The sequence below is a fragment of the Ischnura elegans genome, chromosome 7 (genome assembly GCF_921293095.1).
Source record: "Ischnura elegans chromosome 7, ioIscEleg1.1, whole genome shotgun sequence".
Lineage (NCBI taxonomy): Eukaryota > Metazoa > Arthropoda > Insecta > Odonata > Coenagrionidae > Ischnura > Ischnura elegans.
In genome coordinates this window covers 28,404,856-28,421,423 of record NC_060252.1, presented here as the reverse complement: position 1 = coordinate 28,421,423, position 16,568 = coordinate 28,404,856, and the positions used below count along the sequence as shown (strand labels likewise).

Here is a 16,568-nt window from a genome sequence, read left to right as displayed (position 1 = left end):
GCCTGGGGGGGCGAACCACATACTTCTCTTTCTTGGGAACCACACCACCCACCCACACTATACACAACTCCAAAAGTTCTTTGTAGTCGTCTCGAGGATGGTGGTTCTAAAATAATATGGGGCATAATTTTAAATACTAATCCTGAGGATGGACTTTAAATCACCCTGAACATCCTGACATTTACCATTTACGAACCTGCAGCTGAAGAATACAAAATTTGATAAAGTCATCTACATTTGAAATATCCTTCAAACAGCCTCTTGTCGTCTTCATTGCTTGGAAGTAATTTCCCATCCCAGTGCAATGCTAAAGGAGCTTGAGGGTGAAAGTCTTGCTTGATAAGCCTTACTGTCTCGGTCCTTTTATTCACTCTCATTCTATGTAGATGAGATTTGGAAGATACTAAATGGATTTCATCCCCTTTAAAACCCAATGCAGATGCTGTCGCATTGGCGACAGCCTGGACTATCATAGACCCAGCGGCAGAGGACGTCTGAGTCCGCTCTAGGGAAGCAGTCACAAGGCTGTCGGACATTATACTTACTCTACGGCGCTTTCCAGACCTTGTCCGCCTTTCAAATTCTGTAAAAGTAACAAAATGTTATTTCTCCCTTTCTTCCGCCATATTGGTCAGCCTTCCCGCACCCGGAAAAATTACTTTATTCCGAATCCGACGAGCTTGTTGTACTCTCTGCAGACATCTGTCGAACGAGGTCCACTTTCTCATCCAATATTTCCTTTTTTTTTCTCATGCCGTTTTTTCCTTAAAAATCCTCTTCTTGAAGTCTCTTACGGTTTTCTAAACGCTTACAACACTTAATATCAATACCCGCCATATATCCTTTTCAATCAGTTTTCATAGATATGTAAAACAACTTGTCCTCCTCCACAGTAATGTTTGAAAGGGCGTCTTTGCAGCCGATGTCAAACAGACGGTCGAGCACTTTGCTGAATTCCTCTCTTGCGGACACTGGCTTCTCACTAGTTTTATTTTTATCTTTCCCAAGGGCACGGTAGTTCTCGTAAGCTGTCAGGAGCTTCTTTGGCTGCTCGAACCTCCTGCGTAGGAATATTAGACTTTCCCCACACAACAAGTAACTCTTTGATTGCAATCCTTGCTGCATCTGCCGCTGACATCGATCCTGGAGAACAGTGCAGGTTGTAAAAGAAAACTTTGAGAACTTCACGCAGCATTGGGAGTTTACCATTGCCGGGAAAATGTTTGGACTCATAACCCACCAACCAAACACTTGTCGCACTTCGCATAACAGGCGTACCCTTCGACTTCACGCTCATTCTGGCCACCGCCGAAACAGCCTCGACCTCAAAACACACGACAATACCTCACGTTATCAGTTAGTGCACAACAGTAAACTCCACGAGTGACTGATAGACTAAGCCGGGATGCTTTTAACATAAAAAGAGCGATGTTCTGAAAGCGCAAAACTCGAATCTCAGCGCGACACGGCGGGGCAATATGCACTCGGCTGGCGCCTGGCGGCCGCAACGGCGAGCGGGACTTATAAACACACCAAGTTGTGGCTATGAAGCTCATTTTGACTCAAGTGTCGCTGCCAACGACTATAGAGCTAGAGGAGATGGTTTGAACTTCAAATTGGTTGTTTTTTAACACTCGAACCTCCTGCAGGGTAGGCAACATTGCATGAAATTTGGAAAACTCAAAAATTCAAACTTTGAATGCGTTTCGGCAGGGTCAAATATTGTCCGATTGAGCTGAAAATTTTTATGGGATGTTTTTTCATGCATTCGCATAGGAAAATGGAAATGCCCCCTCAACTTTCAAACTTTCGGTTTTTTTGGGACACCCTAACCTATTTAGCTAAAGACGTTTCTGAAAAGTAGGTGTAATTATTAAGCTAAAAGTTATAACAATATGGCTGTAAAGTCGTCTATTTTTTTATTATGAGCATTTAAAATACGTCTTACAAGCCATCAAGGAAAAACGTAATTCGCACCGCCGCCATCTTGAATGACGTCAGCTCATGCAATAGTGTTGTTCTTAACCCCTCAAGCGCGGCGGGCATTTAATTAAATCCCATGTCAGCGGCCGGATGAGATTTAAATGACTTCGCCTTTTTGGCATACTATCATTCAATAATTTATATCTTTCATAATATACGATCAGTATCGTTGAAAATTTTAGTTAACTTGCGTAATATAATGCGCTACTACATAATAATTTTTCGAGCGATTTGAAAAAGTATTTATTGTTTTATGTATCTCCTTTTATAAACTAATGAATAAATTTTCAATATCGAAAGATTTTAATTTGGTTTCGAATAAGCAAAGAGATCTCTAACATTCCATGCATTTATAAAATACAATTACATGATGTAATTTAGTTATTTGGGGTTGAAAATGTCATAACATATTGGATACTTTCGATAGGATTACCCGTTTCGTCTACTTGAAATTTACCACTCCGCCCACTTGTCTGACTTTTTTCCATTATTACCGTATCATTTCATTTAGGTAATCACATGCTAATGTTTCAAACGTCAACATGTAAATATTCAAATGATTTTACCTTAGAAAATCTGCTTTGTGTGACATGCTTTGAAGCAATCCGAACATAATCCTACTGCACATTTTTCACACCAGTACACGCAGTCTCTTCATTTCCCATATTAGGCACAAACTGCACACCTCCTTTGAAACTTTGATTTCTTCCCAGCTGCAGGAATTTTCTTTAGGAAATGTATTTCTGTGAGTCTTGGAACTAAATTGTGTCATGAGTGACGGCCATGTCCAAACAGTTCGTATGACGTTTGATATTTCAAAAATATTACCTCGACCAATGGCACGCGAAATGATAAGTCAAATTTTTATACGTGTTTTTCCTATGATCAACATATGAATTTAGGACTCCTAAATAACTTCATATACCACTTGTAATGGCGTTTTCTTTCCATTAGTTACGAATGCAATAACAGGTCCTTGAAATTCACCCTACCAATGAATTTACTATAACCTAACACACAAACACACTTCCGAGTCTTTTTTTTGCCTTTCAATACTATTCCCATTTCGTAGGATCCCCAATTATAAAAAATACCACTTACAGGAAGTACACCCGATGAGAATTTCAACACACTGCCTGAAAGAACACCACACAGCATGAATGACTCTAGTGGACTGAAGCTCGTGGTTTAGAAGCTCCCTCAAAAGACGAGAAAATATCTCGAAGGGGCCCTGGTATATGCTGACTGTGTAGATGGAATCTTATCTTCGTTGATTACTGTCCAGAAAAAAAAATAAAAAAAAATAAATGCAGAGCGAAGCACATGGCCCCTTCGCCTAGGACTCTAAGCTTATAAGGACTAACGAGGCGGGCCAAACACACTTGGGGCTCGAGGTGACGACAAACAAGCAGAAGACGGAGAGAAGGCATTCAGCTCAGAAGATACCGTATCTCAAGCTAAAGTAGCTGACCCCTCTTGACGTCTCTCAAGCAGAATAGGCGGAAGTTTTCATGATAGAACAGTCGAAGGAAGGCGTTGAGTTTTTGGACTGAAGTCGTCAACGCACTGGTTTAAAACGGAATTTTATCGAAGTATTTTAAAAACATCTTGAAGGCATAAAGCCGTTATGGATATTTTATTGGAGAGGAAAAACATTTCTTCGAATATTAGAGTAATTAGTTTTAATTTAACATGCAATATCTGGCGGAGAAAAAATATTATATACGGTAGGTCAGGAAGCGTACTGGGTACGCATGACGGCGGCATACGAAATTTAAAGGGCGCGTACTGGGTACGTATGACGGCGTTGAGGGGTTAACCACCTTGACCGTGCACATTATTGAAGTTTACAGCGGAGATATTGTGGTTATTACGCCGTATTTTTCGTGTCGTAGTTATTCCTCGATATGTCGCAGCGTATAGCTTCAAGTACTGCATTGTGCCTAAGTGCAGAAATACGACTAGAAATGCTCCAAATAAATATTTTCATGCGGTCACCAAAGACGTAGAACGAAGATTGGTTCGGATGAGAAAGTGCCGACGAATGTGAATGAATGAAAAAAATTTATTCTAATATTAACGCATTGTTTATCAGATTTGACACAATCCTATACCTACTCATCTTCACCAGTGGAAAGTTTTTTCACTAGCTGGCTTTATCCACTTCGAGGGGATCTCTGTCCGACACTTTTTGAAAAAATTGTATTCCTCAAAGAGACTAATGCAACCACATAGAGCAACATTTGAGAAGTTTTACTTTAAAAAATAAAATATATATTTTTAAAACATACCTTTCTCGTGTACTATTTGTAACTATCCTTACGAGCAAAAACAGGTTAAATATTTTTTAAGATCTCTTAGTTTCCATAAGGTGGGGTAAGTGCGACTGTGGGGTAAGTGCGACTCCCCTCCAGGAAAATCGTATTTCCGTTCTCGAAGCAGGTGGCGGTCGTGCAACATATTCCACACATTGTTATGAAACCAGAGCCAACGACTTTGTAATACTTATCCCTTAATTTCTCGTTCCACATGCTTAGGAAATATACCTGTCCGTTCATCTCGTAGTCTTAGTTGGTTGTGAGGAGAGTGTATACCGCAGTTCCCTCTGAATCAACGCATCGGAGGTGTTTGGTAAGAACTATATCTTGTTTTCTCTTCTTCATGGATTGGTTTTCCTTGCTTCACTTAAAATTTAGGAACTTGGGTCATTATATTTAGTTTAGATGGGGGTCGCACTTTCCCCGTCGTAACCATTCATTCCTACCTTCCGGGGCAAGTGCGACCCCGTTACCTGGGGTAAGTGCGACCCCCTGTCGCACTTACCCCAGGCTACGAGGTTGAAGTATGGATTGAATTTTTAGTTTCTGTCTAACAGATCTTGCGTTAAACTTTTAGTTTCTGTCTGGCAGTTCTTGCGTTAAACTTTCTTAAATAAATGTTGCAAAACACCGAAGTTTATAAAACTAGGTCTTTTAATAGAGTCCTCTCATTAACTCTTATTTTGAAGGTTTATCTGATAAAGATAGCTTACTTCAGTTTGTTGATTGATTATGATAGGGCATTGGATATCATGTTTTCTGACGAGAAGGATGTAGACGACATGTAAACGGGGTCCCCCTGGCTATGCCATTGCGAAACCAGTTGGAAAAATTTTCAGCTGGGATTAGTGTTCCTACTGGTAATTCTCTTTGAGTTGAAAACTATGTGTACAGATGTTTTGGATATATGCATGCAGGCAGTGTGCGATTTATACATGTAAATGGTTTGGCTCTTCAGCGATCACCGAGGCCCCACAACACACATGTCTATTGTGAAGTGTATCTATTTGAAAGAAGTTACAAAAAAGAATAAGATTCTTAGAACCAAAGGTTTTTTGTAATTATATAAAGTTCTACGTTTTTATTTGTAACTTTATTTACAACATACTAAGTGAGAAAATATGATAAAAAAACAAATAAAATAAAGGTGTTCCAAGATTAAAGAGAACCTGACGCATATTTGAGAAGGTTGTTTGAAAAGGTCATTTAGAGATTTTTTATATTACAATGCAATTAGATGGAACAAATTTACTAAACAGTTACTAGAACCATAAGACATTATTACAGTTTATAAGCTGTGAAATAGAACTTTTTCGTGACTTTTGTCTGGTTTTTAAGGGCCAGAATAGTGTTAAAATCCATTTCCGGGAATGCAATTTACTAAACTTTTCTGGGAGGGGTGGATATGTATGAATGCACCCATTGCTTAATTATTAGTACATATGTACATACAATAATATTGATGGTGTAACTTGGCCTTAAATCGCTACTTTAGTTAGAAAAACCACCATACTTCAGATGGAGATAATTTCACTCCAATAATGCCTCCTATATGTATAGCTACTCTTACGTATATGGTTTGAAATTTTGAATTGATTACTATTTTGTGTTGTATGCACTAAATTGGAATGGGACAATCAAACGTGATTTTATTCTCACCACACTATATAGTGTGCAGTACAGTATATAATGTCCTAAGTTTGATGGAATATAAATAAATTAGACGGTTTCTGGTGTAGTAGCATGTGTGGAAACCAAATTGGAAGCATTGATGAAAGTCCTGGGCGCTCGCGAGAGACTGGGCGCTCGTCCCGGTCACAGCCAATTTCCAACTCAACCGAGTCCCTTACCGTAACCTGCTTATATATGACCAAGCAGCCAAGATGGCCGGCCTAGGCATATATTAGAGGAGTACGGTCCGGGATGGACGGTCGGCGAGATTGGCTGCAGACGGGACGAACCTCCAGCACACATTGCGTGTCGGATCCTTTATTATGGTTACAAACATATTGCAATAGTCATCATTTTGGAATAAAAGGCCTGTACCCTTGCGGAGACAAGCTAATACAGATTGGTTATCAACATACATAGTAAGTTCTACAAAGTCAGGTAACATAGGTAAAAGAAACAGAACACCTCGCAAAGCAGCTTCCCCTTCAGCGTAATAGATAGGTAACTGGTGAGGAAAGGGGATAATCCTTTCGTAGTCCAGTGCAGGACAGACAACTGCACCCTGGAATGGGGTGGCGTCAGTATAGGCCCTGTAGTGGATACCGTACGGAGAACATTTCCGTACCTTCTGGAAGATGCCATCATCCCAGCATCGATGGAGCCAGTCGGTCCGACGGGCGTAGCAGTGATTAATGAGGAAATATGGCAACTTCAGGATGTAGGCAATCCACGCGACATATCCCGCCAGTTTAGGAATGTCAAGAGTTCTAAGACGAGGAAGAATATTAATGGCTAAATGTAGCCGAGTGAGAGAAGATGGAGTGAGCTGAAGGGTAGAGGAGATGGTGTCGATACGAACACCCTCGTGAGTGTCTACGTATTGTTAAAAACGATAGAATATTCGGGTAATACGAAAAAGGACTAAATGGAGCAGTTTACCTGACTGAAATATTTTCCATATTGTTGGTGCACTGATATTTCGTTAAGAACGAATAATGATATCCGCGAAAAGCAAAAAGAGAATTTTCTCCATTCAAATTTTAGAACGACAGCAGCGTTTTATTAAGTTAATATGCGTTAAAGTGGATTTAAAAAATGTCACTGCCATTCTATGTAAATGAAAAAAAAAAAATTTGTGCGGAGAGGTTCGAATTACCTACTTCGGATTGTTACCGTGGTAAGTCTTCTCCTTAACCACTAGTCCACCTCGCTCGTTGACACGTCGTGCAATCATTACGAGCTTTGTCAGGCAAGGGAATGAACCAGTCTTCCAGTGTCGCTAAAGCAAACTGATTTTAGACACTCAGTGGCATTATTTGCTGTGATATTGCGGCGGATATCTTATGTGTATGCTATGTTCGCTATCGCGGATCGAAATGCTTCAGCGGTAATTGTAAGACAATATACTTCGACGGATCGGTTAACTTACGAGAGAAGGTAAATTGACGTTCTGGACGTAGATGTATTATCTAGCAGGAGCTGCATATTTTATGTGATATTAAACATTGCACATTTCCTGCATACATTTCACTTTAATGATGTTTTTATAAAAATATTACGGGAGGTGGGAATGTTGTTCAAATTTCCCTCCCACTGGTACAATAGAAAATGCCGAAACTCGATTTCCAAACTGCGGCGAAAGTGGCGCCACTCCATTTGTTGCAATACTTTTGAATCCGACTGTACCATTTGAGTTGTATCCGTTTATATCCGAATATATCTTGTTGAACTAACGCTGCGTGAATCTTATTACCACTGCCATAACTCCCTATAACAATAACATAATACAGCCATAATTTGAAAATCATTCACATTTATAAGATAATCGCAAAACCACGGTCACAACAAAGGAACATGTTTTTACATCAGTAGCGACGTAGGATATAAAAATGCCAGAAAGAAAACTATAATATCAGTTATTTACTCGTTGGATTATCTGAACAAAATTAAATTCATAAATGTCAGATTGACATTGTGGACCTTGAATGAATTCAGTTTGTTTCATGCATGCAGCATCTAAGTTTTTCTATAAAATTACATTTTAAATTGGTAACAATGTCACTCATACTTATCTAACACAGTGGAGTAGTAGTGACATGTGAAGTATGCTGTTCTGCCACCTTTGGTGCTCATACAACAGAAGCGACTTATGTTAATCTGAGGATATTTGACGGCATTCCTTACCTATTCTTCCCTAAAATCTTATCTTTGCCTTATGTAAGTCACTTAGCTCTCAATAAGCTGCCTATCGTGCTTTTCTATAAGAAAACCATAAGTAACGAATAACTCTCTTACTTTGCGCTATTTGAGTTAATTCACATGCCGTGGCCAAGAATGGGTTGTGGTGTACGCTCACCTTTCCAAACCAACCAGCTGGTTGAATCACTGAGTGAGTGATATGCATATTAGAAAACAGAAGCTCTCAATTTTTCTTTCTGGTTCAGGCTAATGTAGTTCATGATTGATTTGTAGTTTTTTATTTCAGGAAATGTTTTACCATGCAAAAAACTCAGTTTTATTGGTAAATGCTGCCTTATGTCAAACAAATAAGCACATTCCTTATGATATCAGTGTGATGTTGTTACTGGGGAAAAGAAACCAGGACCATCCGGAAACATTTGGGACAATATTGTCTTTTCTTTACCTGTCTTCTGCCTTTTTAGAAAACTAATGTACCGTATTTCTCCGAATATAGTCCCCCTCTGAATATAGTTCCCCCCCCTAATTTTGAGGCTTCAGTTTCAAGAAAAGGTAAAAAAAATGCATTTTAATATATTTTAATATTTCCAAAAATGCCTTTACTTTTACCACAGGCATTTTTGGAAAAAAAGGGGGGACTATATTCAGACACACGGTATTTTGGAGGTTCCTCTGAGGCCCCTTAAGTTGGGGGCCAGCAGAAAACTTACCCCTTGCACCCTCTCTATGCAGCCCTGGAACAAAAGTTGATGCATATCCCTGTGATTTACACATGAACACTTCTCCAGTGAATAAAAGAATCTTTATATGAATCAGTATTGTACAAGATAAAATGTTTAACAATTGTATAAAGTGAGTCATATATTACAAAAGTGATCATATGTACATTCATGTTTGTATGTAAAATTACATTTTTATGAAAAGAAGACAGTAAATATCAGTTACAACATCATAATATTTAGGAGTCAGTGTTGTATTAAAAATATCACTTTCACTCTTGCCGGCAGCACTCATTCTTTGAGAACAGTTTTTATGCAAAATATTTATAGACTGCTGTTTGAGTACATATCATTTGCCAAAATTCGCTCAGTCCTTCCTTAGGCTCATGATATAGTGAAATTTCAATTGTGGGCCGCATGAGATGGTAATTTAAAAATTTTATCACTCAGTCTGCTCTGTGGCCTTGTGTTCCTCTGCAGTTTCTTCAATTTTTTTTGGTGCTTTCTCAAGTGGTGCTTTGATCTCCTTCCTTCGATCTGCTATCGTTGAAATTGAAGCCTCATCAGAGGAAGAATCGTCGTCTGACGCTACTGTCATCAAATCATCTAGCGACACCGAACTTGCAGAAATACCAGCATCATCATATATGTCATCAGCATCTGTTTCTGTTTCATACACGGATGTATCTGCGACTGTGCTCGCAGAATCATCTATTTTCAGGTCCTCTATTTTTAGATCGGCACCTATGTCAGAGTCGTAGCCAATTGGTGAATCAGGAGGTGCCTCTATTGTCTCTCCTTGTGGTTTCAATGTTTCACGGGAACTTGCTATATCTAATGGCTCAATTTCATCCTCAGGTTTCTTTTCTTGCTCCTTATCCTCCTCTTCTCCCTCAGTCTTTTTTGCTGCTTTCGCTGCAGCTGCGATATCTGCAGTCAGAGACAACCCAGCTGCCTTACGAGACATCAATGCCCTCTTTATCTTTTCCTTCCTTGCTCGCTCATGAACCACAGCAATGGCATCTAGCAAACTATCTCCTGGTGATGTTGAGCGGTCATCGGAATCCTCATCTTTCTTGCTTTTCCGAACAGCTTTTTTGATCGATTTGATTTTGTCCTTTTTGGTCTTCTTCTTATCGCCTTTTGTGACTTCCAGTAGAGTTGACTTCAGCTTCTTCTTTTCTTTTTCCTTTTCTTTCTCCCGTTCCTTCTCCTTTTCTTTCTCTTTCCTTTCCTTCTCCTCTAACAGTTTATTCTGAAATCTTGTCTTATCCCTCATTAGTTTCTTTTCCAAGTAGTCTCCAGCATCTATAGGAGACATAAAAGTATGTTATCAGGGAATTAGATAGAAAATTCAAATGCTTCCTTAAATACAGGCAAAATTCTGTATTAAAAAAAATGGATTATCTGTTGACCTGGTGCCCATGTTGTTGCTTTATCGATGAACTTGTTGGTCGTTTTCCTTGAGGGATCCAATATTCTTGATTTCATGTAGTCTTCTGCGTCTGTAAAAAAATTAATGTTGAGGTATTAATTTGCTGTAGGAAAGATTGAATATAATTTTTTATACATTAATGGTATGTACCTGAATTTTTCAACGATATGTTAAAAAATTATTATTTACTTTACAGATGAGGTCTTCTCTTTCTGTTTTAGAGAAAGTAAAGATGACATGATATTTATGATCTACTTTCATGGTTTAAAAATAGAGTTATCATTATTTTTGGTCCTTAGGTGCAATAAGCTTACTTCTTAGAAATGAGAAAAGTTTAACTGTTTTAAGTTTGCCAATTATAAAGATGTTAACATATGTAATGCGGTCACCACTGATTGAAAATGTTACATCCTTTCTAAAGGAAAGGCCATCACCTTTTGGCAGAATACGAATAGAAATGTTTTCAAAATCCACCAACTCACCTAGTGTGATTCATGTATACTTATTTTTACTATCAATAGTGTGTCATTTAAGATTTTTAAGGTTTTGCGAGAGGTATATTCTATTTATTAACTAAGAAATAAGTGGTGTAGTGTTGAAAAATCCTCAGAAACTTCGAAATATATCTTAATGGAAGCATTTTTTATAGCATTCAACTTTTAGAAATATATTTGAAATATTCAGAATGATATTTTCAAGTTTTGCTACATCTATGCATTTTACAAACCCAACAAGAAATTGCAATTCAACAGTAAGGCTTTTCAGCCTCCTTAGAATGCTCACCTTGTTAGAGTCATTTGCTGAGATTTAAAAAAATGAATTGGTAATTGGTGCAAAATTAAAATTCCTTACTCAATAATATTAATTGGATCTGAGTAAATTTTCATGCCAAAATGACGTATACAATTTCGATATAATGTCTTTTGTGAATGCTTAACTATATGTACTATGGATCAAAGAAGTTTCCCTGCAAATTGATTGGGGCTTTTCTCACTATCGATAAAAATTCAGCTTCTCCTCTAATGACATCTTTTTCTCAAGTCTAATTGTGACATTGGAAATTTAGGACATATGAAAATGTTTAACGGTACACTTCTGTTATTTATTTAATCGACTTTCCAATATGGTTGAAAGATGAAGCAATTTGTAAGATATACTCTCTTCAACCCACTCACACAGACCATTCCACATTGGATATGAATGCTTACTTGTTGAGATTTTTTATGGAGCAAGGTTACATGGTAGCAAGTGCATTTGTTTACTTTTCATCCAAAGTTTAGGATACTAGGAGTCTTTAGCATATTTTATTGAAATTAAATTTTTTAGTTGCATTTACACATGCGGTGGAAGTCAAGGATATCTATTATGAGCATATGAAACCGTGGGATTGGAATTTTTATCTTGATGGACATGAAATTAGAATAACATACTGCAGTGGAGGAAATTGAATACCATCCTCAAGCATATGTAGCACCTCTCCATTTGTTGGGGAATTTTTTTGATCCATTGTACAGTGTACCATAATTTTAACCTGAGTAATGCGAGAAACTCCAAATCTGAATTTCATTCATTTTTTCATAGTACTGAAAAACTCCTGTTTCATGAATGTGACCGATCATTATTGTCACAATGCATAATTAGGACTTAGGATTTTGTGGTATCATTTGGGATATTTTAGGAGTACTTATCCTATATGGAAAGCCTTACTAAAGTTATCATTGGTACCAGGGGTGGAAAATGGATATTCTTCTGGTAGGGTAAGCCTAGAGTACCACACCAGTACTGGACAAGATAAATAAAGACAAAGGGAAGAATAGTAACTTAGGGTTTGGGCGCACATTCCAGGCTGAATTCAGCCTTATGAGAAAGAAACTTTTCTCTTTTCAATCAAGAGGAATGAATTTTTTTAGATGTTTCATCGAATCATATTACACTCTCTTTTACTCAGGTTTTTGCTCCTCAAAATATTAGACTTAGTAATTCCTTAATTAATAAATTGGTTCAACAATTCATTTCAGACAAAATTCGTAAATTAAGATAATTAGCACATATATATTTTTTGTATGAAATGGCTTCACATTGCTTATTTATTCTTAAAATTATGGTTAATTGGTGCTCTTTATGAGTATATCAATCAAGGCCATAGCGAGGAGGTGATATCAGGCTGTTCAAATCCCCCATTAATATTGGGGAGATATAATATTAATGTTATTGTATCCCCTCCTTAACAGAATCTCCTCTCCAAAAGAGCTCCCAAATGTTTTTGCTACGGCCTTGATCTTTATTATTTTGATTAGTTGTTAAATATTCATTATATTATCATGAAAGCAATACCTATTTGAGAGGAAATGTTGAAAAATGCATTTAATGTCATAATAATTACAGCTCACATTTCTATGATTACTATAAATTTAAAATTAATTTGATTTACCCCAAAATTTGTGAGTTTTTAATAATTATGGAAAGTAATGTGCCCTTTTCTGTGACTTCAAGTCTTTAAGATATGTCTTATTGCAGTTACCACATCATTTTTCTTCTCCTTTATTACTACAGTCAACTCATACGCAAAAACAGACGGATGAATAATTTGATTGAGAAATGTATGGTTGAGTTCTATTATTATATTGGTACATACTTATGTATTACTACTGGGCCCCTACATGCTGTATTTAATTTTTAAATATTTTCTTTCTTGCGTTGATGTCATCTAATGAAGAAAGATATCAGTGGGATTTTCTTATAATTCTAATATCTCTAGAGTTATTTGCTGGTATTCATATACAATGGTGGGAGTGAAGTACATGATATGTTTTTCTTCATTACTTGAATGTGACATGCCATGTAAATCAATTTGTCTAGTTGTAGATAGTCAGTGAAGCACACACTGCTATTAATTTGTGTTAGATGCATTATAAGCCAAAAAGTTTAGTTTGCATGGCACAGGAACTTTATTGCAGTGGCCAAAGGATGCTATGATCCAACATTTCTAAACTGCATTGGAGTTCTGTTATGCAGTGTTTTTGCGTGCAAGTATCACAAAAATTATAAAATGATTGCCGACAATTTGGTTATGAAAACATATATGTAGAAGCACCCTTATTGAAGTTATGGCGTTTGAATCATTGATTTATGAATTGTCTTTCTCAAACGTTTCTGGGTACAAAAGAGCATTTCTACTATTTTGAAATGGGATAATTATTATGGTGTTGCCATTTATTTTTGTGTTGCTTTGTACTACCTTTGTTTGATTTTTTTTTAATTTTGCAATTGACTAGTGTGGTAGTGCATTTTTTTTATGATTCAATGGAGAAACTGCTGGAATGCAATGCTGGTTTGAACATTGACGTTAACTCAAGAGACAGATTTGTTGTGAAAACTTACTGATTTTCAATCTCACCTTACTTTGTAAGGCATATTTCTTGTAATAGGAAGACAGCATTATGATAATGATTTTAATCTATAAATTTGTCATCATGTGACCAGTATATTGTATCCTATCCAGCCTCTGACAGCTTTTCATACACTGTGGTTACCAGGCCATAGAAAGAAAATTTTTTTGAGAGGACTATTGTGGTACTTCGATAGTTGATAAATTATTGGGGTATTATCATGGGGACAGCCCTATAACTCTATCAGTGATAAATAGTTCTTGTTTTTTTTTACTAACTCATATCAGCTGTGGAGTTCAGTTGTATCCCATTATTTATTTTGTTGGGATTTACTAAGAGTTAACCAAGTATAAATTTCATGGGGTTTTAAATACCTTGATGCCCTTCACTCTCTATGGCCTTTTCATTTAGTCTGGTATTGAAAATTTTAGCTCCCGAGGGATTTTCACATAAATATCCATTTTTAAACGATTCTAAAAAGAAATTTGGCATTGAAGGAACATAATTTGTCAATATAGGTGTTCACGCAGAAAATGCATGTTCATTCATCTGCACGTGACATTAGTAAGGAATATGAGATGTTGTAAGAGAAATCATTTTTAGTTCTTTCTTCATACTTATAGTGAAAAAAATAAGAATGAAGTAGCCTAAGTATGCATTTATAATACACCTCATTGTGGTATTAGTAATGTTAATCCTAATTTACTGAAGTTTTTTCATTGTGTTGAAATTTTTAATATATGTTGCATCTTTTAAATTCTTACTTTCTTGGGGAAATTAAGATTTTTCTCTCATTTTTTGAGAAAATATAATTTCTTTGGAAATCCAATTGCATTTGTGTTAAAATGATCAAATGTTACATCTAAACATATATTTTCAATATTTTTCATTCATAAAATTGAATTGCCTCTTCAATGTCACCTAATGAAATACTCATATGCTTTCTTTGATATGCACAACATAATAGGATCCATCATTTTATGCATTATGTAAATATAAAAGTATCTAGTATTAATGTACTACTAGAATATGTTGCAGGCTTGTTTTTATTAACTTTACTGAGGCCTAAACGGCCTTTTTATAATGGAAGCTATTAGCTTTTCATATGTGACTAATTAAAACTGTTATTTTTTTAGGTATTATCTCATTTACTTTTGCTGTCATGGTGAATAATTGGATTATATATTAACAATTCTATTAAGTACTGAACTTAGAGTGATTGGTCTATTGGACTTGACATTAACATTTATCATATTGTTTATTTAATTTAAAGAATCATTTTTTTTGTGGATATTAGTTATTTCTATTAAATTATTGAGATTTAAATTCCCTAAGAACAAAAAACCAATCAAACAAGCAATATGGACATTAGTGAAAAAAAAAAAAATTGATATTCATTAATTAGTGGCTATTTGATGTTATTTTGTTCTACTTTAGCGTTTAACCTGTTCTTTTTAAAGTTACCAGCTTTAAATTTATTTGGACGAGGTGACTCATTATTATAGTGATTTAGCTTTCATTTTGCAAGAGAAAAATTAAAGAATTATTTAACACAGTCACCCTTAAATTTAATCCCACTCTACTGCACCTTACCCTCTGTTTATGACACAAGCAGTCCAACCGGCACGAAGTCATTAGGCGCATCAGTGGTGTCATTTTGCAGTTTCAGTCAGGTTCAGAGGTTTGGTCCAGTTTGCAATAATACGGATATGTTGGGTTAATAGAGCTGTAAAGTTACTGAGACCTGCACACATGGTTGAAAAATAATTTACTTGGGTGCCAAATTAACTTTAGAGATCAGTAGGCCTACAATTGTGTACTTTTACAGTGAAGAGATACATACGTAAGCATTTCATAGTTGAAGTGAGAGAGTGATTTATAAATAACAAAATAAATACATTTTAAAAAGGAAGAAGCGGGGATCTAAATGCAATGAAGCTTGGAAAAATATTATTTCTTTCTAATATTTTAACCTATATGTTGTCGTGCATAAAATGATTTGTAATTTCATTGCCTTTGATTTTACCTTGAAAAATAATACCCACTGTAAGAATATTATTTTACTTCATAAATTTAATTTTCCGAGGTGACCCAGTTTTCACTGAGCATTTGATTTTAGGTCTCTGCAGCTGTGTGGATTTTTTATACCTAGTGATGAAAACTGTTGGAAACCAAAATCTGGTAAATGAATTGCCAGGCACTTTTTACTATAAAGGTGGGTATGTATTTATTTCTAAGGTTTTCCAAATGCATTATGATGTGTATCTAAATGATATTTTCTTATTTCACTCAAATACTCACGGAGAAAGTGTTGGGAATGGGTCAAAGGTGATATTGCTGAGTTCACACAGTCACATGCCTGACGTTTGACAAATGTATTGAATCCATGTCACTAACATACACTTCTTCAATTGCTTTCATCCATATTAATTTTCATTGATTTTGCTTAAATTAATACCCTTTCTATGACAAAGTGCTTATAATTTGGAGTGCTTAATGGTCTTCATTAATTTTCCTCATAGAAAGATGATTAATTAATTGATTCCTGTGGTAATGGTCAGTTGGCAAGTAACTGTCTAAGGAAAGGGAATTAGATGTTAGTCTATGGGAGAAGTTATGTGCTGTGGCCAGTGGCGTAGTCAGGGGGGGGTCCAGACCCCCCCCCCCAAAATATAAAAATACAATTATTTTTCCCTTTCAAAATAATAAAATATTGAAAAATTGTAAATGTACATAATATTTCTTTAGGAAATGAAGTTTTTTCGATTATGAAAAGTGTTAAAATTAGTTTCAAACCCTCTACTTAGTACCCTGTTTTTCAAAAATTTCCCCCCTGGTTTTGGACCCCCCCATT

General features: G+C 36.2%; 1 protein-coding gene across 1 annotated transcript in view; it reads right to left on the bottom strand.

The window, feature by feature from the left end:
• Positions 1 to 9,017: 9,017 nt before the first annotated feature.
• LOC124162268 (DNA ligase 1-like) overlaps positions 9,018 to 16,568 on the bottom strand; it is a 41,831-nt gene continuing 34,280 nt past the window's right edge. Inside the window, exons 3-4 of the mRNA XM_046538741.1 lie at positions 10,306 to 10,395; positions 9,018 to 10,198 (exon numbers count right to left, since the gene is read on the bottom strand). Coding sequence (XP_046394697.1) covers positions 9,333 to 10,198; positions 10,306 to 10,395 — 956 coding nt within the window. The 3' untranslated portion in view covers positions 9,018 to 9,332. The remainder of the gene's footprint in view (positions 10,199 to 10,305; positions 10,396 to 16,568) is intronic.